This window comes from Mugil cephalus, chromosome 18 (assembly GCF_022458985.1).
Source record: "Mugil cephalus isolate CIBA_MC_2020 chromosome 18, CIBA_Mcephalus_1.1, whole genome shotgun sequence".
Classification (NCBI taxonomy): Eukaryota; Metazoa; Chordata; class Actinopteri; order Mugiliformes; family Mugilidae; genus Mugil; species Mugil cephalus.
This window is the reverse complement of record NC_061787.1, coordinates 18,145,301-18,167,990: the sequence shown is the minus strand read 5'-3', so window position 1 is coordinate 18,167,990 and position 22,690 is coordinate 18,145,301. Positions and strand designations below refer to the sequence as shown.

The following is a 22,690-nucleotide window of genomic DNA, read 5'->3' as shown; positions in this document are numbered from 1 at the left end:
GTGCCTCTTTTGGGATCCTGCCATGTTTATTAACATATTTCCAAAGAACTTTGATGGTAAGTCAGAGAAGACTGAGCCAAGTGATGGCCGAATGTCTTGGGGCTTTGCTGTAATAGGGCAGTAGAAGACTTAGACAGGGTAGTACATTGGTAAAACAATTATCAAGCAATGCCATAGGGGGGTTTGAACACAGTGTGCATTTATTTAAAGCAGGAGTCTTCAACGTTTTTCAGACCAAGGACCAAGATAACATCTTCTGCCTCTATTTATCCCTTTACTAAAATATGTTGGATTCATATTAATGTATATCTAAAGAAATTTAAATTTGTGGGGTAAATGAAAAAAAAAAGTCTAAAAAAATGTCTAACAAACCAACAATTTTAGGACCCCCCCTACAGTACCTCTGTGGATCCCCTAGGGGTCACGGACCCCCTGTTGAAGACCTATGATTTTAACGCATTCATCTGGTCGGCAAATCGACGAGTGATTTTTAGAGGAACTGAAAATGACACAAAATACATGTCAGCGTTGTTGCACAACTAAATCACACAACTAAACTAAACTCAGCCTGATTAAAACACACACACACACACACACACACACACACACACACACAAATACTAATTTCCCAATGATTTGCTGGTAAAGCTGGATGAACTCAGATGCATCTCATGTCAACGGTTCGCACTCGTATCACATCCAGATCAGACTTTAACAAGCTCACACAAGCTTGTTGTCTCACATGCGACACATTGGAAGTCAGGAGACACAATGGGCAAACAGCTGTATTTTTATAGGAGCTATGACTCACAGGGTGGGACTACTAATCTTAAACAAAGCTACATTCATGACAAAAATAAAAACTCTCAAACTCAAAAACATCGCTTTGTGTATTAGAGATATGCTTTTTTTTTTTTTTTTTTTTTTACTCCTTTTGCAATGTCACTTAATGATATTGTCATATATCGTGTGAGAATTTCAACATTTTAACAGCCCCACCCCCCACAGCAAATTAAGGGTTTTCTGCAGCTCTGCCAACATATCTTCAAATAGGCTGGGTTAACGCAAACAACGTGTGAAACAGTCAGCATTAGCTGAGCAGACAGACTTGGCCTCCTTATGTAATTAGCTTACTGCAGACACTGCTCTCTTTAGCAGTAGGTGCCTGCTTGGAGTAAACACAAGCTGAAATAAGACCTTCCAAAACTCAGTCACATGACGCGGTTGCACGTTCCTGTCCTTATATGCCCCTGGTGTTGACTTTGTTTCACCGTCTAGAATCACTGCACCCACTGGAATGATTTAAAACCCGTCTACTGGTCTTAAGTAACTAATTTTACTCAGATCACACGTTCACTGTCCTCTCATCCACGTTTGCTGAGGTCTGAGATAGGAAGAGACGTTACAGAGGAAGGATGTTCCTCCTGGCAATTCTGCGTCTTGACCTCGAGCTGCTTCCTGAGCATCCAGCCTATTGTGTAGCGCTCTAACCCAAAAAACAGATCATCAATAGAAAGCAGAGCTGCGAAAACATAAATGAAAGCTATAACAAAGGAACAACGATGATAGTTTTCATTTTAAAGCTTGGTTACCACAGGCTGCTATGGATAGATTAGAAACAAAGTTTCTAGGTTTTACTGTCAATGTTGATTTTGGAGAACAGAATTCTGCACATTGACTGTTAGAAATGAAATGTTTTCACATAAATCTGAAGGTGAATATGACATTTAAGGGTTCATTCACTTGGTGTTTGTGTTTCTCATTAGCTTCCTCAAGTTCTGGACAATCACTCCGAAGGCATTAACATTCACTTCTGGGTACGGATAGTCTCCGAAGCTTCGGACAAACTGCAAGAGGTAAGGCCTGGCCCGCGCAGTCAGCCCCCGGTAGCTCCATTCAAAAGTTCACCGCTTTGTATTTTTAGCCGGCAGGAAACAGTTGCTTCCTCTGGCCCAAGTTTTTTTGACGCAAACACTGGCGGGGGTATCATTTAGTGCGTATGAAGAGGGCTAAATCCAGAACGGGCTCGCTTAGCCTCAAAAATAGATACATCATCATTTTAAGAACATCCCGATGGAAAATAAAAAACAAACAGAAAGAAAACACAGAAGCTCCAACAACAGCTGAAGCTTCCACCCAGGGAGACGGTTAAAGAGCAGATTAATGCCAGTCTTTCTCTCACCGATATTAAATCTGTGCACACTCTTTTTCCTACGCTTGAATTACCCGTCTCGGTGTAACCACATCCAGTGTGCTGTGATAAAGATCAATATCGGTATTTGAAAGACTCAGTTGACATGGCAGTTAGTTTGTTGTGGATGTTTCCATGGGACATTCAGTAACTGACAGTGTGACATCCTGTTGGCGAGACACATGTCTCTGTTGGGACTGTAGACAGTGTATAGGAGGGGAGGGATGCAATTTTAAATCAGAAGCGGAAGATTCCAAAAAACTTCCATGTTTTGTTTATTTGTTCCATGAACATGTTGCAACCATGCTCCTCTTATTTCTTTGCGCTGGCAACTGAACTTGTAAATAATCCCTCCCACACACACACACACACACACACACCCACACACACACACACACCTAAAGACTTATTAAGCCTAATGCGTTACAATAACACAAATTGTTTTAATTGATGCTATTTCAATGCACAAAAAGTACGGCACAGTTTTTCCTCCATTAATATATTTTTGCATATTTCTTTATTGCTCGATTTTCCAGACCTATGTGTATGTTTGTTGTGTTAACAACTACAAAACTACCCTCATATGTACGGATGTATGTGGCACTAAAGAAACTTATGAGTTGAATTCTTTTAGTTTGTTGCATATTTATTTCTCAACTTTGTCTTTTAGTGAAAACAGTCATGCAACTTTAAATTCCTCTTAAGGCTCCTGGAAAGATAAAACTGTCTCTGTTTTTGAATGTAATAAATGGATGCCTATTATTCCAAAGCCCTTGAGGCTCCAGTTACATCCACACACATATACAGACTATTTTGACTGAATGTTACATGAGGACTGTCACTGTTACATTTAAATGCCTCTAAGTTGAGTTTTCTTCGTCTCTCTCTTCTTCTCACGTCCCTACAGTTCCTCCAGAGGAGTAGCTTCAGGGAGTTCGTCCACATCCTGACTCCTCTCTTCAAGAACAGCATGTCCTTCAGGCAGGTGATGTCCGCCGCCTCCAGCCTCGTATGCGGCTACACGGAGGGGGCCTTTTCCCAAGTCACCTCCTTCAACTGGTATGAGGACAATAACTATAAAGCCTTCCTGGGTATCGGCAGTGGCTGGGCACAGGGCCACTACACGTACGACAACAGCACCAGTGAGTAGAACAGTATGCTTTACAGCTATATTTGTACCAAACCCACGAGGTTTGTGCAGTTGCCTTAACTGGTGAAGGCTGTCATTTTGGTCTAATGTCTTTTTGCAAGAGATCAAAAACTCCTGCATATGAATCTGGGTGGAGACCATTAGAAAGTTAAGACATGATCCACATGACCCTTTTAATTCGCTGCAGCACCAGTTCTCTTTGCAAGTATTTGTCATTCCAACAATCTTGGGGAATTTATTACAATCATTCTAAGGATTTAATCTGTCTCTTTGTGTAAATCCAGACTCATTCCGTAATTCATAATTTGCAGTCCTTGCCATCTGTTGCAGAAATCCTTGTTCGTTCTTGCCACAAGATATTTTAGGCCGTCCTTAATGAGTCCGGCTGTTTCAGAGTGAATAGATTTAGGGCCGACCAGATGCCTCCCTGATTGTACTGCATAATGGATAAGAATCTAAAGAGACTGAAATGTTTGCACTTGACTGTGTGCACAATGTGTCATGTAGGAGCAAACCATTTTTATCCCTCGTTCTGGATGAATTATTCATAGCCATGCCTGCAGTCTTAAATCCTAAGGTTGACTTTGTCACCCCACCCAAAGATATAAGTGAAAGTTATTCCACTCACCACTGGTATTTTGTATGAAAAGAGTTGTTGACTACGTCTAACAGTAATGCCTGACGGACAATTGATTCTATTTATCAATCTGCTTCTTAAGCTGCGTAAGCCTTTAATGACAACCTGCTATTATACTGTAGACCACTAACCTTATTAAAGTAGTTCTATAATCATTATTTGACTTGTTGAGACTGTAACGTCTGTAACTGAGGTATGCTGTTGTCAGGTAATTTTCTCTCAAGATACACTCTCGTGATAATTTCAGAGATTTCTCCAGAAGTACATAAATGTTAAATGAATTCAGTAATTCTTTGTGCAAAACTGGTTATCCTTTCACACTTCCAATCTTTGCTCCGACCAGTTTATTACACAGCGCCATTGGATGAGCTTGAACAAAAGTACAGTTTTTCTGTAATTTCTCACCAAATACATCAAGATGTATCTTCTTTGATAGAATAGATTCTCAAGTGTCTTACTCTACTTACATTGTAATAATGATTATACACCAATCACCCATAACCTTATGACCACCTGCCTAATACTGTGTAGGTTTCCCTTGTGCCTCCAAAACAGTTGTGACTCATCAGAGAATGGACATGTGTCTTCTGAGGGTGTCCTGTGGTGTTTGGTAACAGAATATCGCTAGTGTTATGGGTTGAGGGGAGGGGACTCTGTGGGTCATACCACAGATACTTGGTCAGTTTGGGCTCTAATGAAGTTGGAGGACAGATCAACACCTTGTACTGTTCTTCATGTTTTTTGAGTTGTTCCCAAACCGTTTCTGTGTGTGTGTCTGTGCCATGCTGGGTGGGTGGCACATGTCTAAGTAACATCCACATGAATGCCAGGTCCACAACTTTCCTAGAACATTGATGCATGACGGTCAATGTTATTCACTTCACCTGTCTATGGTCATAATGTTGTGGCTGATCGGTGTAACACACGTTTCTCTCCAGCTGCATTCTGCAATGACCTGATGCAAGAACTGGAGTCCAATCCTGCCACCAGGATTGTGTGGAACTCTGTGAAGCCCATGCTAATGGGACGGATTCTCTACGCCCCCGACTCTCCAGCTGTCAGACGGATCATACGAAATGTGAGCAGCATCGACCACATGGTGGATGATCCCAAGACACGCTGTTGCACACACATGAGGATGTTAACCTTTAGAACTGTGATGTGACTGCAACAACAGTTGTCTTGATAGAAACATTTGGGGAAAGTCTCATAGTAGACAAGAGGTAATGCATTTATTGTACATTACAGGGTTATTTAAATTTGTAGTAAATAGTTTTGGAATTAGTTGCACGATCATTGAGCAAAGCCAAGAGATGCACTGACAGAAAAGTTTAAAAATAGAAAAAAATGCCATCCTTAAGATCCTTTCCGTTACTCAACGACATCCACGTCTTTGTTTTTCTTCAAGGCAGGCGAGCCCACTGCAGTGAACAATGCATTTTCCCCCAAAAGAGGATCAGCTTTCCTCAAGTCATGTCCAACCCTTTGTATCTAGATGTAGATACGTGTTGGTCAAAGCCCCTTTAGGGGGGCAGCAGTCATGGATGACTTGGTCGCAATGGAAGAACACAAGCTGATCGGCTGTGGTGGCTATCACCCAGTCTACTGGCGCCATGGCTTTTTCTCTGTTATGTAAGCAGCGAGGTTGTTCTTTAAAGACTTGAACACACACAAACAGACCCACACATTTGTGTTTCCTCTTTGCCAACCTTTAATGACCTCTTTGTTTTCCTCTTCCTTCTGATTGGGATCTTAATTGCACTCCGAAAGTAATGAGCAAAGGGTTAATCCATTACTTTACAAGAACGAAAACACAGCCTCTGTAGACTCTTTGTTGTCAAGCGCTCAACTCGTGCATCACTGTGGAGGAACACATATGTTGTCATGCTTTGTGATCACTCTTCTGTAACGACGAGCTACTTTGCAAGGACTAGGAATTCATCTTTGATCGTTTTTTTGATACACAGAACAGCTTTATAATTCCAATCAAGGCACAAGAAAGTTTGTTACTTCTGGAGTTTCTTGAAGTTTTGCCACTCGTACAAGTAGCTTAAGAAGTACCTTAAGAAGCTACTTGGATGAGTGGTGAAATGTCTCTACAAGTCTAGGTGTCCTTCCAGCATTTTTGGGTATATCATGACCTGGATGACTGACAATCTCCACAGACATAGGGTCAAATGTTCCTATCCATTTTGTAATGCTTGATGTGTTTTGGGTCACTTCTGTACAAGATTAATTGCATCTAAATTGGCTGAAATGCATTTCCTGTACCGTTACAATGTAGTACCATTACATTTACCAGCATGTCTTAACGCATATGCAACCTAAGGTCCAGAACACCTCACATTTTAGTTCTCTACAAAATCCGACATCTGTTCCCGTGTTCTCTTCTTCTGCCTGCCGTTTCAAACTCCCTCATGGAATGAGGAAGCACTCACTTGTGGGAACCTGACTGGGATTCACTGGGCCAGGCTGAATGCATTCAGCCAGTTGTCACCAACGGCCTCCATTGTCACCCCGGCCCCATTGTCCCCATTGTCACCCAAAATCAGACACACACAAGAGGAAGGCGTTTAATTGGGTGTACTCTTGAGTGCTTTCATCCCCCACTGCACATGGCTGAATGCTAGAACAGCCAGCCTTGGGTATGCGCCACACAAAGCACTGTACCCACACACATCCAGGCTTTAAACGATAAGCGTGCGGTAAATATTTGACGAATTGGCAGCGGAGTGCATTTGTTGCACAGTTTCTGGTTATCTGTGCAGGCCCGCGGGAATTCTTTGTGTGAGAATGTGTGTGTTGTCTTTGCAAAGCCTGTTTTCACAAAGAGTTTAATGTGGGAATGGTATGTAGCGGGAGATTAGGAGATCTGTGACACTGTGTGTACTTGAGCTTCTGAATGTTGTGTACACATGTCGATTCGATGTTTTCATCAACAGGGTCAATGTCTGCTGCATAATGAATAAAGACAAAATGTTTGTATTTACGTATGTTCCATAGTATTTTATAGTGTTTTTGAGCAAGGTACGGGTACCAATGAGAATCCTTGTGTGTGTTTTTTGAGATTTTCAATCTTCAACTACTGTCACACATACTAAGAGTTGTATCTCCCTGTAGGCAAACACTACATTTGAGGAGCTGGAGAGACTGAAGACAATGGGGAAGGCCTGGGAGGAAGTGGCTCCTCAGATCTGGGCTTTTTTCCAAGATGGAGTCCAAGTCAAGATGATCCGGGTAATACAGCATCATTGTCCGACCGAATGAATAAGGGTCTACAGTCTGGAGTCTCCTAACAATGAAACAAAGGGCAATAAACAAAAAAACTGAATGCACAGAATAGACCTGTCATTAAGACAATAGACTGCAATTTCTTTAATAAAATCAGTGCTAACTTTCACAAAAAGCAAAATAGAGACCTTCAAGCTCAACTGAGGACCTGAACATGGGATGAGGATTTACCGTGTTGTTTCCATTCAGCTGATATCAATGTCCAGCGATTGTTCCTTTCATTGATGTGATTGATGATGTTGTTGTTATTTCATCCTGATCTTTTTTCCTCGCTAATTCTACAGAGGTCTCTGGAATTTCCTGCTTGAATATAGAAGCTTATCTTACCAAAATACCGCATGCTATCTCTTTCCCTTTTCCATTTATTCCTCTCTTTCATGTTTTGGTTTGTTATATATTGTATTCGACATATTCATCATGGTACACCTATTTGAGTTTGTTCTTCTGGAAAAAAAAATGTGAAAAAATAAATGCCATTACCCTGCTTCCTTTTTGTTTCAGGACACCATCCGCAATCCATCTGTAATGGACTTCATTGACAGGAGTTTAGAAAACGCGCCGTTCTCGTCCAAGCACATCCTCAACTTCCTGCACAACGGCCCACCAGAGGATCGTGCAGACGACGTGCCTGATTTCGACTGGCGAGACATTTTCAACCTCATTGACCGGGTCATTCGGATGCTCAACCAGTACGGGGATGTGAGTGCGCATTGCTAGAGGGCTTCAGACCTTTTAGCACTTCCTTCCTCTGGGCAAGATTACCTGCCTCTCAAGTTGCACTGACTGGATTTTGAGAAATGTGGAATTGTTCCGAAGAGTAAAAAGAGGCTCCTCACCTTTATCACTTTAGACTTTGACACAGGACTGTTTTGTTATTTAATTTCACCTAAAATGTCAAGTTTAGGTTCAGGCCTATTCAGGAAATAATCCAATTAAAAGTCTTGCCACTTGTTGTGTATTTCTCTACACGGGATGCCTAACCACTCTTGACGTGATGTGAGCTTTTAGATAAACTGCCTCTTAGGCTCTGTAATTTGTCCCCCTGTCCAGAGACATGAAAATCCACCCAGGTGGGCATGAGCCAGGGCAACAAACTAGCTGTCGAGTCTCTTTTGTTTACTACTGATTGAGTGGAACCATATAAAAACAAAACAAAACAAAAAAAATGACCAAAAAAAAAAAACATCACATACCATCTCTTGTGAGGGCCCTCCATGTTTGAGCGATCCAGTGTGTTTGAAACAAAGTTTAAATTGCCTCTTTTGCAGAGGCTAATCGGGATGAGAGGCCTATCGCGCTGGGGGGTGACATGGGGGGTACCTGGGGGCACGGCCGGGGAGATGGTTGGTCCTCTGTGTTTTTGTCCAAGTTGAAGCTTACAGCACTTGAGTGTGACAGGGAGAGTGGGAACGATTGAGGCCGATTAGATACAGCTGTCACTCTATCCACTATCCATTATAGAGAGACAACAATGACCATGGGCTTGATGGCTGGCTGGCTTACGTTGGTGGCATGCATGCGTATCACACCACCCAGTGGGGCTGCACTGTTACTAGGTGAACACTTGAGTAAATCAAGGGACGGCCTTTTAGATTTATATCAGTCGTGGTGTACCTAGTGTCCATTGTGTCTGTAAATGCAAACATGCATGTATTCTGGATGCATATCTGCGTTTAAATGGCAAATTAGGTGCATGTATGTTTTGGGTTTAGAAAGGGTGTCTGCACTCTCAGCGGTAAACAACACTTTTGGATTGATTCCTTTTGGATCAAGGCACTCCTTATTTGCATTAGCTTACAGTGAATGGCTGTATCAGACACGCTATTCAGGGAAGGGACAGCCACTGCAACTGCAAATGAGTGAGGATTGTTGCAACACAGGCTAACGCTGATCACTCCGGAGATGACTGTGTTTGTCCTTCGGCCCAGAACAAAATACCTCAACGGCTCTAAAACAAAATGTAATTTCAATTTTCTCTGGTTTCTAAAGGATAAATTTAAGAATACTTTTTTAATCACCTGATTCTTCTCTTACACCACTGTCAGATTAAAATGATCCCATGAAATATTTCTACTGCACTAATGGGTGAAAAAAAACTTTTAGTGGCATTCGTGGTTTCCAGATTCTCCATGTGGAGAATCCGTCATAACCTTTCAACTGGTACAGAAAAACCAAAAAGACTTACATTTGGATAGTTCTACAACCAATATCAATAACCTGCGATTAAGTTTTTCTGCCACACAATCTGACAGCCACCTTTGAAAATTTTGTATCGACATTCCCATACAAAATCAAATCTATAGCACACAGATGACATGTAAGAATATGTCAGTGTTACTCTTTAATCCATCTCTGTATAAAGCCCACGCAAAGTCTAACATCTACTCCACAAAAAAAAAAAAAGAAAATGGTGGGATGGACATTGGTTTAGTTTCCAGGCTAGGACTACTGTGAAGTTGAAAGAATATTATCCTGAATTCTCAATTGTCATTATCCTGAAGTTAGCTTTTAGAATTTAGCACAATCCACTGCTGTGCTCGCAGCATGGCTGTCTTCTCTTGTTTTATAACCCTCATTAATTTATTTGTCTCTTCATCTTTCCTCTCCCAGTGTGTGATTCTGGATAAATTTGTGGCTCTGCCTAACGAGGATGCGGTCACGCACCAGGCCTTGGACCTGCTGGAGGAAGGCAAGTTCTGGGCCGGCCTCGTCTTCGTAAATATGTACTCTTGGACGGCCAAAGTCCCGCCTCATGTTCAGTTCAAGATCCGTATGGACATTGATGTGGTGGAGCGCACCAACAAGGTCAAAGACAGGTTAGATTCCAACTCTAGAAGGAATGCAGTACAGGGCTAATACAGAAGTATCAGAGGTTAATTGTGTGTATATCATCTACTCAGGTACTGGGATCCAGGCCCCAGAGCTGATCCTTTGGATGACCTCCGCTATATTTGGGGTGGCTTTGCCTATCTTCAGGACATTATAGAGCATGGGATCATCAAGACTCAGACTGGAAAGGAATGGCCACTGGGTGTTTATCTACAGCAAATGCCCTACCCCTGTTATGTGGATGATCTGTGAGAGGAACCATGATCATATAAGTCATAATTATTATTCATTTTGAAGATACAGATCTTATTTGACCTCTTTCTTCTCTGTCCAGCTTCATGTTGACGCTGAGCCGCTGCTTCCCCATCTTCATGGTGCTGGCCTGGGTCTACTCCGCATCCATGATAGTGAAAAGCATCGTTCTAGAGAAGGAACTACGCTTGAAGGAGACCCTGAAGGCCACGGGGGTCACCAACGGTGTCATTTGGTCCACCTGGTTTATTGACAGCTTTCTCATGATGGGCACTAGCACAGCTCTGCTTACTGCCATCATCATGGTGAGGAAAACTATTTTTATCCCAGCACATTTCTAATTAAAACCACCATTCACATAAATGGCATTAAGTAGTCATTGTACCATCTACCTATATTACTTTTAATCATTACAAAGTAATTTTCCTTGAAATAATTAATTGATAATGGTTGCACACTGGGTGCACACTAATCCTATAAATCATTCATAAAGTGTTGGGAACACTGTGACATCATGGGAATTATGTCAGGAATGTGTTGGTCAATGATTAATTTGTACCTCATAAAAGTCACTGGTTCTCTCCTCTGTAGGCAGTCACTCAACTTCTTTGTAGAAAGAATGGCTGCCTCGACCTCTAGTGGACTCTTTGTGTAAAACAACATTTAACATGAAAACTCTCTGTGCAGCTATTTATGAGCAATAACAAAAATCAGTTTTAATAATGCAAGAAGTTTACACCATTTTCATTACTTGATTTTAAAATTACAAAGTGCTACAGTAGAATAATTTCACTCAATTTCATCATTGCACATAAAGGATGCTGGTAAAAAAATCATGACGTGTCTGATGTTGCCCTACAGAACTCTGAAGACCACAGTCAAAGCCATTTCAGATATTTGAATAGTTATACAACTACAATTTACTATCGGTATCAATCATCACATTTCTCTCTCATCTTCAGGGAGGGAGAGTGTTGAACTACAGCAACCCTGTCATCCTCTTCCTCTTTCTGCTCACCTTCACCACGGCTACCATCATGCAGTGCTTCCTCCTCAGCGTCTTCTTCAACCAGGCCAACCTGGCCGCGGCCTGCTGCGGGATTGTTTACTTCGCCCTCTACCTTCCGCACATCTTCTGCTTCGCCTGGCAAGACCGCATCACCAAAGACATGAAGATCCTGGCGGTGGGTGTAACATCAATTCATTTTGCTTACAGAGACGGGTTTAAGCCTCTCAGAATCATTAATTGACCCCTCCTAATTAAATCAGTTACATATAAAACACAGTTTGAGAATTTTACCAGCTTTTATCATTGTTCCCTTACTCAGAGTCTCCTGTCCCAAGTGGCATTTGGCTTTGGGACAGAGTATTTGTCCAGGTATGAGGAGCAGGGTCTTGGTCTGCAGTGGGACAACATCCAGACAAGCCCCCTAGAGGGGGACGAGTTCTCCTTCATCACCTCCATCTCCATGATGGCCATGGACACTGTACTCTACGCTGTTCTGGCCTGGTACCTGGACAACGTTTTCCCTGGTCAGTGTCATTTAGAGATTGTCTGTACATATTATGGTGAAAAATCATTATCATAAATTCGATTTAATTTGCTTTTCATCACAGGGCAGTATGGAATCGGCCGGCCTTTTTACTTCCCCTTCCTGCCCTGTTATTGGCTCAACAGTGTTGCTCCAGCCTCAGGTGCTACTTTACATTTCACTGTTCACACTATTTTCTTTGAGCATGTTTGGCTTTATTTGACAATAGATGGCACTGGAAGATACAGGACACAGTAATAAATAAGTACTGGCTTGGGCTTTTGGACATTCCTTATTTAGTAACACTAGAATAATGCTAATACTAATACTAATAGAATAATACTGATAGTAATCTGAGTCCTGTTTCTCAAAGGCAACAACAAAATGGAGCTGGATAAAAAGGGCTTTGATAACCTGGCAAACAAGGACCAAGGAGAGCAGCAACAAAAAGAGGAGGAAGAAACCCAAGAAGAAGAAAAAGCCCAGACTATGGAAGAACCGCCTTCATGTGAGCACCAGGATCGGCGTGAGAGGCTGGGGAAGGAAGACCAGGCTGAAGAAGAGACGGACCAGGAGAAAGACGGTATAATGGACGATGTTGTTTCCCTTTGAAATGCATATCTACACAAAACTGGAAGCCTAATTTCTCATACAGTTAACTATATATCTTCTTAACTATTTTAATGTAATATGTCTCCAAACAAACAGCTGATCTCAGGCCTGGAGCTCCCTCATTTCCCTGGTGTTAACTTTTCCATCGTTGTGTGGGAACTCAGTGTCCTTGTGTGTATTTGCTTTTACTGAAACATGTGAACACTCACTCCTGGTCACCTCAGTGCTTAGTTAATAAGTGATGGAAGCTTTTTCTTTGCACAAATGGCATTCCAACTGCATGATGTCAAAGGTGTGACACATCTTTCATGGAGATTTGGAAAATGCCACTACCTTTGCTCTTATTTTTTGTTTTTGAGTGTATTCACACTCCAGAAGCAGTCCAGAAGCATCCTACCCCTGAACTAGTGACTTCTTTCTTTTTGCTGTGTACAGAGCAGACATTCTTCGAGCCAGAGCCAGTTGATCTGGTGAAAGGTGTTTGTATTAAGGACCTGGTCAAGGTCTTCGGCAGTTCCTACAAACCGGCCATCGACGGCCTCAGCATCAACTTCTATGAGAGCCAGATCACTGCCTTTCTGGGCCAAAATGGAGCTGGAAAGACCACCACTATGTATGTCACACGGTCCCTGCACACAAGCGTGCCCATGCGATGAATGTTGAACATTTAGTCCCTCTCTCTTCTCTTCTCCGCACATCCATCTTTCTGTCACTGCGTCCCCCAGGTCTATTTTGACTGGAATGTTCCCTCCAACCTCGGGGACAGCCACCATTTATGGCAAGGACATCCGCAAAGAAATGGACACCATCCGTCTGTCTCTTGGAATGTGCCCACAACACAACATCCTTTTTCAGCAGTAAGTACTGTCTGTAACTCCACACACGGTTCATCAAAACATACACCCATCAGGCATAACATTATGACCACCTTCATGATATTGTGGAGGTCTTCCTTGTTTCCTCCAAAACAGTTATGACTCATCACAGAATGGACATGGGCCTTCTGAGGGTGTCCTGTGGTGTCTGGTAACAAAATGTTGTTAGTGGGGGCCTTTGGGTCCTATGGGTTGAGGGGAGGGGCCTCTGTGGATCATCCCACAGATACTTGATCAGTTTAGGATCTAGTGAATTTAGAGGCCGGTCAACACCTTGTGCTGCTCTTCATGTTTTTTTGTTTTATTTTTGTTTTGTTTTTTAGTTGTTCCTAAATCGTTTGTCTGTGTCAGGCTGCATCAAGGAGTATCATTGCTATGGGGTGGGGGTGCCTGGTCTGGTCTAGGTGGGTGGTACATGTCTAAGTAACATCCATAGCAACAACATTGTACTGTCACAAGATGATCAATGTTATTTGGTTCTCCTGTCAGTGGTCATAATGCTGTGGCTGATCAGTGTAAGTTTTCGAATAAGCCACATTGGACACATTGCCACTGCATGACAAAAGACAGCAGAAAAAAACATGGCACTTTATAGCATTTACACTTTCATACTGTAGCTGTAGCTGTATTTCTTTCTTCTTCTTTCTCTTGTACCCAGTATGACTGTAGCAGAGCATATCCTCTTCTACGCACTGCTCAAAGGTCGTCCAATAGCCGAGGCAGAGGAAGAGGTGGAGAACATGCTGCAGGATCTGGGCCTTCCCCACAAGAGAGACGAGCTGACCCAAAACCTTTCAGGTCTGATTGCAAGCAGGTTTGCACACAGATGTTTTAGCACTCACAGTTTTGCAAACTGCAACACACCCATGGTGGTGTTCTGTTCCAGGAGGCATGCAGAGGAAGCTGTCAGTTGCCCTGGCTTTTGTTGGTGGGGCAAAGGTGGTGATCCTGGATGAGCCCACGTCTGGGGTGGACCCCTACTCCAGACGTTCTATTTGGGACCTACTGCTTAAATACCGCGGAGGTAACACTGACCCTTGATGGCTCGAGATAAGAAATGAGCTTTGTATAGTTTTGTATTTGAGATAAATTACTTAGCTGTAGTGCATATCTTCCATGAGACTAAAAATATCAGGCAGGTTTATTTGATTCGGCCATAAACGATTCAGCCTAGGTCCAATCCTCGCTTCCTTTACACTATTGACAGCAACTGAGACAGGCCTGGTACAAAATGCTGGCCGGCTGCCCAGAAATCTCTGTTTAGAAAGTTTGTTTTTTCTGTCTTATCTCTTCACAGCCTCCTTCCAACTTGATTGAGCTAATTAGAGATGATTAGAAACGTCTTTTCATTTATCCTCCTCTCCTGTCCCTCCACCGTTGCTCTCGTTTGCAGGGCGAACAGTGATCATGTCCACCCACCACATGGACGAGGCCGACCTGCTGAGTGACCGGGTGGCTATCATCTCTCAGGGCCGCCTCTACTGCTGTGGTTCACCCATTTTCCTCAAGAACTGTTTTGGCGCCGGCTTCTACCTCACTGTTGTGCGGCGAATGAAACACGACACGCTCAAGGTGGGAACTAATGAAGATGAAACCACGTTAGTGTTGAAAGCTTTGACAGTGTCGCGACTTTCAACACGAACATTGACACGATATGATTATATTTGTGTGAGCAGAAACACACGTGAAACATAATTTAGACAAATGAAACCCTTGGATAAGAAAGATAAGTAAATAATTGGTTTCACCTCTCTCTCTGTTGTCTCTTCTGTTATAAATGGGGAGACAAATAGTGACTGCTGCTGAACTACATATTACTCCTGCTATCATTTTGTGTTGCAGGCCAGCTGTGATTGCACACAGGACTGCTCCTGTGACTGCTCAAAGTGTTCAAAGTTTAAAGCCGAGCAGAAAGAGAGCAAGGCCCCAGACAGACAGATGGATGGTAAGGTCACCATTAACTCCATGATTGGAATGTAGTGTCCTCAATACAAACTGTCATCCTCCCTGAACCAGGTTTTTAAGCCTTTTCATATTGAGCATTAAAAAGGGACACCACTTCTTGTTGTGTGAATGAATACTGTCTTATAACTGGATTGTTGTCAGTCTACTCACAGTACCTGCTGCCAACACACCTAAAAATACCCTCAACTCGGTGTGCTATAAGTGCTATTGTGTGTGCTCTGCAATATATAACACACAATATGCACCAATTATCCTTAACACTGAAACCACTGACAGGAGAAGTAAATAACACTGACCATCTTGTGTCAAGTCAATGTTCTGCTGCGAAACTTTTGGACCCAGTGGATTTTATTTAGACATGTAGTACCCACCTAGACAAGACCTGCACCCCATAGCAATGACACTCCTTGATGGCAGCCACCATCCCCAGCAGGATGCAGTCTGACACAGATACACACAAAACACTTTAGGAACAACTAAAAACAAACATGAAAAACAGCACAAGGTGTTGACCTGGCTTCCAAAATGAGAAGAACCTCTAATGGCTGGGTTGCAGCAACAGCAGTGATATAAAGAAGATGCAGAATTAAAAATAGGACATCTGTCCTCTGTCCTGTGCAATATTAAGTGTAAGAAATGGAAGAAAATGAAGGACAAATCCCTAAAATGCAGTTTTACAAGTTTTCTACTGTTCTCCAGGTAACATGGATGCCATCACCACCCTGGTCCACCACCACGTGCCACAGGCTCGTCTGATCGAGGCTATCGGCCAGGAGCTCACCTACCTCCTGCCAAATCGTAACTTCCAGCCCAGGGCCTACGCTAGTTTATTCAGAGAGCTGGAGGAGACCCTCATGGACATCGGCCTCAGCAGCTTCGGTGTGTCGGACACATCACTGGAAGAGGTGCGTGGAAACAATAACGGAGGAAACAGAAGCAGTTGTAGGCTTTTGCTAGCAATCAAAAAAGTCATTGTGGTCAAAGCACTTAAAAAAAACATCTGATGAAAATAATATCTGACATAACAGTTGTATTCAGGCAATCAGTCATTCAATCAGTCATTTAAGTAATCTGCCTTTTTGTAGATCTTCCTGAAGGTCACTGCAGACGTAAATGCAACCAGCAGAAAATGTATTCCAGGTAAAAAAAGAAAAGAGAGAAACATTTTCTTTCTTTCTTTTATATCCTTTTGACTTCCTGTTGTTTCCTTGTGTCTGAATGTGTAGTTGAACCTCTTGTTGAACTCAGTTTTCTCTTGATCGTGTGTGTCATCCTTTGTGTCTATTCTTGAACTCACTCAGAGAAGAGATCATTGCGACAGCTTTCTCGAGCTAGTTTCTGTGGATTCAACAGAGTGGCTGTTGATATGGAGCCGCTAAAAGGTGACAGTGGCTTTTTCATCTTATGGCTCTGGACAACAGCTGCTGTTGTGGGAAAAACATATGAATTCTTTATAAATGTCAAGGTGAACAGAGCAAAGCAAAGGATTAACTTGACATTTTGAGAAATGTGACCTTCTTTATGAGAGATATGAAGGCAGCAGCTGGCAGCTAGTTAGCTTAGCATAACACAGGGGTAAACAGCTGGCCTGAACTTATGTTAAACACATGAGGGTGACACCAAAACACTAAAGAAGTGACTGAAAATACCAAAGTTCATAACCTGTAAAACAACATTATGTTGGTTTTCAACAAAATACAACACAGTAAGTAGCTTTCAGTGGACTGGTATGTGTCGTTTTAACAGTTTGGCAATTAAAAGAAAGGATTGAAGTGAGACAATTAACAACAACTTGCACAGGCATCCGGGTAATTTACTACCCTCTTGTAACATTAACAGACAAAAACATCTGAAAAATTGCTATAAAAACTTAATCCATATTTTTTTACTGATTGTTTCTGCATAAATCTCTTAAAGCGCTTCAGCACTTTACAAAACTACCAAAAATGCTGTCATTTTGAGGAATTTTAACCCTTTAAATGACCGTTTGATCACTTGAAGTCTGTTTTTAAGAAAAAATTCACGAAAAATTAGCTGTTTCCTATAAAACTAACAATTTGTATGCTTTCAACTTTTCTTTCATGTCCAGTGAGTGATTAATAATTTGACAAACTACATCAAGTTAATGATTATTTTGGAGGTAATGCTAACCGCACGCTAACGCAACTTTAGCTGCGTGTTTCAGGGACGTCCAAGCAGAAGCTGCATTTATTTCGTTACCCTCCACATTAGAAGAGGCTTCACTTGATAAAGACAGACCAGACTTCGTCCCCTCTGTGTCCTCTTTGGACAAATCCTCCATCCAGTGAGTGTCAGTGGAGGGGTCGGTGAATGTAGTCCCATCAGTTAGAGTGAACTTTTTAAAATAACACTCAGAATGCATTAGTATATTGTGTAAAATATGCGTTTTCCTCATCCATTCTTTCCAAAATAGTTCACTGAAATATGCTAACTGGCGTTTACAGACTATATTCTTTGAGGTCTTTTGGTTCATTTATTAAGCTGGTCTCCTTAAAGGCAACATTTCTTGAGCTCAACAGCATAGAAGTCATGCTGCGTGCTGTAAGTGCACATTAAGCGCCTCTGATAGGATTGCCTACCCCTGTCATTAACCCTGAGCATCTCAAAAAGATTAAAATGTTGTGTTTTTTTGCGTGGTATGGCATAGATTGAAGCTATCAGCAATGGGTTTTGTCGTGGACCTGTCCTGTTTTTGGATAATTGTGATGCAGATTGGGATGTCTGTGTAGTTTCCTATTTTAATCTGAAGGACAAAAAAAGAAAAAAAACTTACCTTGCGATAGTTGACTAGTCAAACTTAGCATGTGAAGCTAATACAAGCTAATACAAATTGACGTAACCACCACTTCGAAAAAACTAATGTTTTGGCTCTTGATTTTTTAGTCTTCAGAGATTTACAGTTATTACAAATGAGATGGTCAAAATATGGATTGCATTGTAAGATTTTCCTGCATGGGCCCACCAGAATTTCCAAACCAAAATTGCCACTCAGTGTTGGATATTTTAAGAGTGAGCCAAGACAAAATGCTCCAGCACATAGACATATGTTTTTCAAAGGTTATTGCTGCTTTCTAAACAGTGTTGGAAAAGACAGTGTGGCTGGTGAAGGCTGACAGTGAAGGCTCTCTAGCCAATCAGAGAATTCATTACATCCCATGTAATGGGATTACCCATGGCTAATATCTGTAACTGTACTTTGTCACTGAAAGACTAAATGGCTAAGATAATCAATTAGCTAACAGACCCCCTCATGGCCTATGATGTTACGCTGTTAGCTGGAGGCAAAACAGAGGGAAGCTTGAGGCGAACACTGTCACTTTCAACCGTGAAAATGTCATCTTGCTGTATTTTTGGCTGCTAAAACCGAAAAATCGAAAACACTAACTTGAAGTCTGATCACATAACAGCCTCTGCTAGTCATACACAACTTTGGTTGATCAAAGCAATGCTAGCTGTTCTCTCCTTTTAGTCTTTGTGCTAAGCTAAACGGTATCGGAAACTTTGTATTTACGGTAGAGACAAAGAAAATTACATTAGTCTGCTTCTTTAACTCTTCACAAAAAATTATTATTTTAAAATATTTTTTGTTTATTTTTAAAAATGATGTTTTTCCCATCAACAGTGTCATGCTTGGGCTGCTTCAGCTTGGATAGTCTTACTAGTGACATGCGACCAGCTCATATGTTTCAGAAAAAATATGCAGTATGATCCAGGAGTGTCACTAGTTTACCCCAAAACTACAGTAGCACAGCGTTTGGCAAATGTTTTGTTAATCACTGCACAAGGAAAGGCTAAGCACGTGCTTGGGTAGTTGTCCGGCTCCTTTGATGTAATTGTGACTCCGCTGTTGCGAGTCAGACTGTATTATTTTGACTTGAGTGTTTGTTCCAGAGTCCAATGGACACAGCCCATGTAATACCTCAGATGGCAGTGCAGGCAGAGGATCCTACCAGGTCAGAGGCCTCTGTCTGATCACCAAACAGTTGTTTGCTCTTCTGATCAAGAGGCTGCATCATGCCACACGCTCCTTCAAAGATTTCATCGCCCAGGTATCCTTCCTTTAAGTCATAATCCTAATACACAGCAGGTGCACTCCCAGTTATTTGAACACTTGGTCATTAAGAGGTCAGATTAAGATTGGGTTTTTAAATCGCAGTTATGTCTCTGTTCATGGCAGATCGTGCTGCCAGCAAGTTTTGTTTTCCTGGCTCTGACGTTCACACTGATTGTTCCACCTTTTGGAGAGTATCCTAGTTTGACCCTCAGCCCCTGGATGTATGGGCGGCAGTATACCTTCTTCAGGTGGGAACTTGGTCACCTGGCACCATTATACTAAATTTAAAGTAGGCTCAAGTGACTGAAATATCTTTAAATAGAATATGTGTAAGTGTCAGATTGTTTTAACTCTTTATTTTGTTTTATTAATACTGTCATTTGCAGCAATGAACGTCCTATGGATGCTCAGATGAGATACTTTGCTGAGGTGTTACTGGATAAGCCTGGCTTCGGCACTCGCTGCATGGTAGATGAACCACTAGAGTGAGTAAAAGTCATATTTTAGGATGTGTTTTTTCCCCCAAACTGTCCACTACGTTGTTTTTTTCAATGGACCAATTTCTCCCCATTGTAGAGATTTCCCATGTAACAACATCACCACAGAGTGGGAGATGCCATTGGTTAACCCTGCTCTGATAGAAAGGCTCGCCGGCCCGGAGTGGAACTCCCTTAGACCATCTCCAGAATGTCAGTGCAGCACACCCAAGAAACTCACCATGCTCCCTGTGTGTCCTGAGGGTGCTGGAGGCCTGCCACCTCCACAGGTAGGTTGGGTAAAATCATCCTGCTCTCGCACATTGCTAAAACTCATAAGTAAAATCATCTGCATTAGCTCCACCATTGCTGTCCTTTTTTTCAGAGGATCCAGACGACAGGAGATGTTCTCATGGACCTAACGGGTAGGAACATCTCTGACTACTTGGTGAAGACCTACCCCAGCCTCATCAGAACCAGGTACAGGATTTTTGCACCAGTTCAAAAGGAATTCATTCAACTTGGTGCAAACTTAACATACTGAACTTAAAATATAATTAAATATAACAGAAAAGTATAGCACTGTTAATTTAAAAGTTTAAATTTTTGTCAAAAAAATAAATGAAAAGGTTGAAATGCTTTTATTGTTATTTGATCTCTGAATGTAATCTCTTTGCAGCTTGAAAAGCAAATACTGGGTGAATGAACAAAGGTAATGTATCTAAATAAATCTTCTTCTTCTTTCTTTCTTTCTTTCTTTCTTTCTTTCTTTCTTTCTTTCTTTCTTTCTTTCTTTCTTTCTTTCTTTCTTTCTTTCCAAATTCTGATCTCTTAATGCATTTTTTGTTATGGTGCAGCTCTCCCTCTAGTGGTGGTAATGGGATAGTACACTTTTGGTCTGCAGCTGTTAGATTTTCCTTGTGGTCTCCAGGTATGGTGGTATATCAGTCGGTGGGCAGCTTCCTGTTTTAGAGCTGCAGCCGAAGACCGTTCAGGATGTTGCAGTTCAGCTGGGTCGACTACTCAACGTTACTGGGGTAAGGCATTTAAACTAAGCAATGATGTGTTTGCTAGTGTGAACATGCACTACTGCCACTGTTTATCAACTTGCCCTTTTATGGTCTGGGCCTACAATGTTTTATTACCAGGGCAAATACTCCAAACAAATGCTGAAGGACATTGGGACATTCCTCCGGTACATGGAGACTCAAAAGAATGTCAAGGTCAGTCCAATCATCAGCATCAATCATCATTTCTGTTGTAAAACACAATCTAATAGACCATAGACAAATTAGAAATGCTGTAGTATATAAATGACATGTATGTGACAGTGTTCACTGCCTTTCCTAGGTGTGGTATAACAATAAAGGCTGGCATGCCATGGTATCTTTTATGAACGTGGCCAACAATGCCATCCTCCGTGCACATCTGCCCAAAGGAGCTAACCTGGACGAATACGGAATCACTGCTATCAACCATCCCCTGAACCTCACCAAAGAACAGCTCTCCGAGATCACTGTGTGAGTGAACATCAGCAATAACCAATAACCAAAGCAATAGCGTGACACTTTGAAATTAGTGTGGAATTAGTGGCGACATTAATGTGCTGGCTCACCAGTAGCAAGAATTTGCTGTTAGCCACATGCGTAGAGGGGAGCAATAATAGTGATGGAAACAAAGCAGACTGCAGCACTTTAACTTGGTTTGTATGATTGAATTGTCCCCTGCGGTCAGGGAGGGATCCTCCAGATATAAAAGAAACTCAATATTCAGAAGAACAATTATAAAGATCAGATCAGCAGCAACATTAAAACTACTGACAGGAAAAATAAATAACATTGAGCTTCTTGTGACAATTCAGTGTTCTGCTGGGAAACGTTTGGATCTGACATCTTATCTTATCTTATCTTATCTTATCTTATCTTATCTTATCTTATCTTATCTTATCTTATCTTATCTTATCTTATCTTATCTTATCTTATCTTATCTCATGCATGTGTTGAGAGTATTTATGTAATCAGAAGAGCAAAGTTCTGCACAACAGCTTAAGGTCTGAAACCTTCACTAATGTTAAAAGGTCCTCAATAATTACTGCAGAGAAATAGTGAACGATGCATTTCTGTAACCTTACCTCCTGTTCTCTGTCTTTCTCCAGTCTGACCACGTCTGTAGATGCAGTGGTGGCCATTTGTGTCATCTTTGCCATGTCCTTTGTCCCAGCCAGCTTTGTCCTCTATCTCATCCAGGAGAGGGTCACTCAGGCCAAGCACCTCCAGTTTGTCAGTGGCGTCAGTCCACTGGTGTACTGGATGGCCAACTACCTGTGGGACATGGTACCGTAGTCTTCTTGATAATATGCCTGCCAATACCCGGCAAGTCACCATTAATGTTTGATGGCACTGGTGTTTTTTTGTGACTTTCCTTCTGCGACAGGTTAATTACTCCATCAGTGCTGCGATGGTGGTGAAAATATTTATCTTTTTTGATAAGAAGTGCTACACCTCACCCACCAACCTTGAACCACTTATTGCCCTGCTCCTGCTTTACGGGTAAGCTCCCGTCTTTTTATTTTTTAACTTTATTTATCTATTTATTTTAATAAGGACAGTATGGTGCAGTAGTGCATGTTTGAAAGTGGGTGCATTGAGTTCTTTGAAGCAACTCACGACAAATTTGTGACTGGCATCAAGACAATATAACTAAACGTCATTACTAAGCTGTAATATAATTACTTTGGGTGAAATACAGACTAAATCAAGGAGAAGGTACACCTACATCCTTAAAATGATTGCACAGCTGATTCAT

At 41.8% G+C, this 22,690-nt stretch overlaps 1 protein-coding gene across 2 annotated transcripts in view; it reads left to right on the top strand.

Moving 5' to 3' along the window:
* The window catches only part of abca4a (ATP-binding cassette, sub-family A (ABC1), member 4a), a 33,407-nt gene that overhangs the window by 5,589 nt on the left and 5,128 nt on the right, over nt 1–22,690 (top strand). The window contains exons 8-39 of one of the 2 annotated variants that reach the window (XM_047568630.1): nt 1,767–1,856; nt 3,099–3,333; nt 4,917–5,056; nt 7,099–7,215; nt 7,771–7,968; nt 9,880–10,085; nt 10,170–10,346; nt 10,433–10,655; nt 11,313–11,534; nt 11,679–11,883; nt 11,968–12,045; nt 12,256–12,465; nt 12,930–13,107; nt 13,220–13,351; nt 14,028–14,167; nt 14,256–14,393; nt 14,763–14,941; nt 15,212–15,314; nt 16,034–16,239; nt 16,420–16,474; nt 16,636–16,716; nt 19,247–19,404; nt 19,533–19,657; nt 19,796–19,894; nt 19,986–20,175; nt 20,271–20,365; nt 20,565–20,597; nt 20,817–20,922; nt 21,034–21,108; nt 21,236–21,405; nt 22,041–22,218; nt 22,319–22,434. In XM_047568630.1, the coding sequence (XP_047424586.1) occupies nt 1,767–1,856; nt 3,099–3,333; nt 4,917–5,056; nt 7,099–7,215; nt 7,771–7,968; nt 9,880–10,085; nt 10,170–10,346; nt 10,433–10,655; nt 11,313–11,534; nt 11,679–11,883; nt 11,968–12,045; nt 12,256–12,465; nt 12,930–13,107; nt 13,220–13,351; nt 14,028–14,167; nt 14,256–14,393; nt 14,763–14,941; nt 15,212–15,314; nt 16,034–16,239; nt 16,420–16,474; nt 16,636–16,716; nt 19,247–19,404; nt 19,533–19,657; nt 19,796–19,894; nt 19,986–20,175; nt 20,271–20,365; nt 20,565–20,597; nt 20,817–20,922; nt 21,034–21,108; nt 21,236–21,405; nt 22,041–22,218; nt 22,319–22,434 (4,658 nt within the window). The remainder of the gene's footprint in view (nt 1–1,766; nt 1,857–3,098; nt 3,334–4,916; nt 5,057–7,098; nt 7,216–7,770; nt 7,969–9,879; nt 10,086–10,169; nt 10,347–10,432; nt 10,656–11,312; nt 11,535–11,678; nt 11,884–11,967; nt 12,046–12,255; nt 12,466–12,929; nt 13,108–13,219; nt 13,352–14,027; nt 14,168–14,255; nt 14,394–14,762; nt 14,942–15,211; nt 15,315–16,033; nt 16,240–16,419; nt 16,475–16,635; nt 16,717–19,246; nt 19,405–19,532; nt 19,658–19,795; nt 19,895–19,985; nt 20,176–20,270; nt 20,366–20,564; nt 20,598–20,816; nt 20,923–21,033; nt 21,109–21,235; nt 21,406–22,040; nt 22,219–22,318; nt 22,435–22,690) is intronic. The other variant, XM_047568631.1, reaches the window with a different exon arrangement.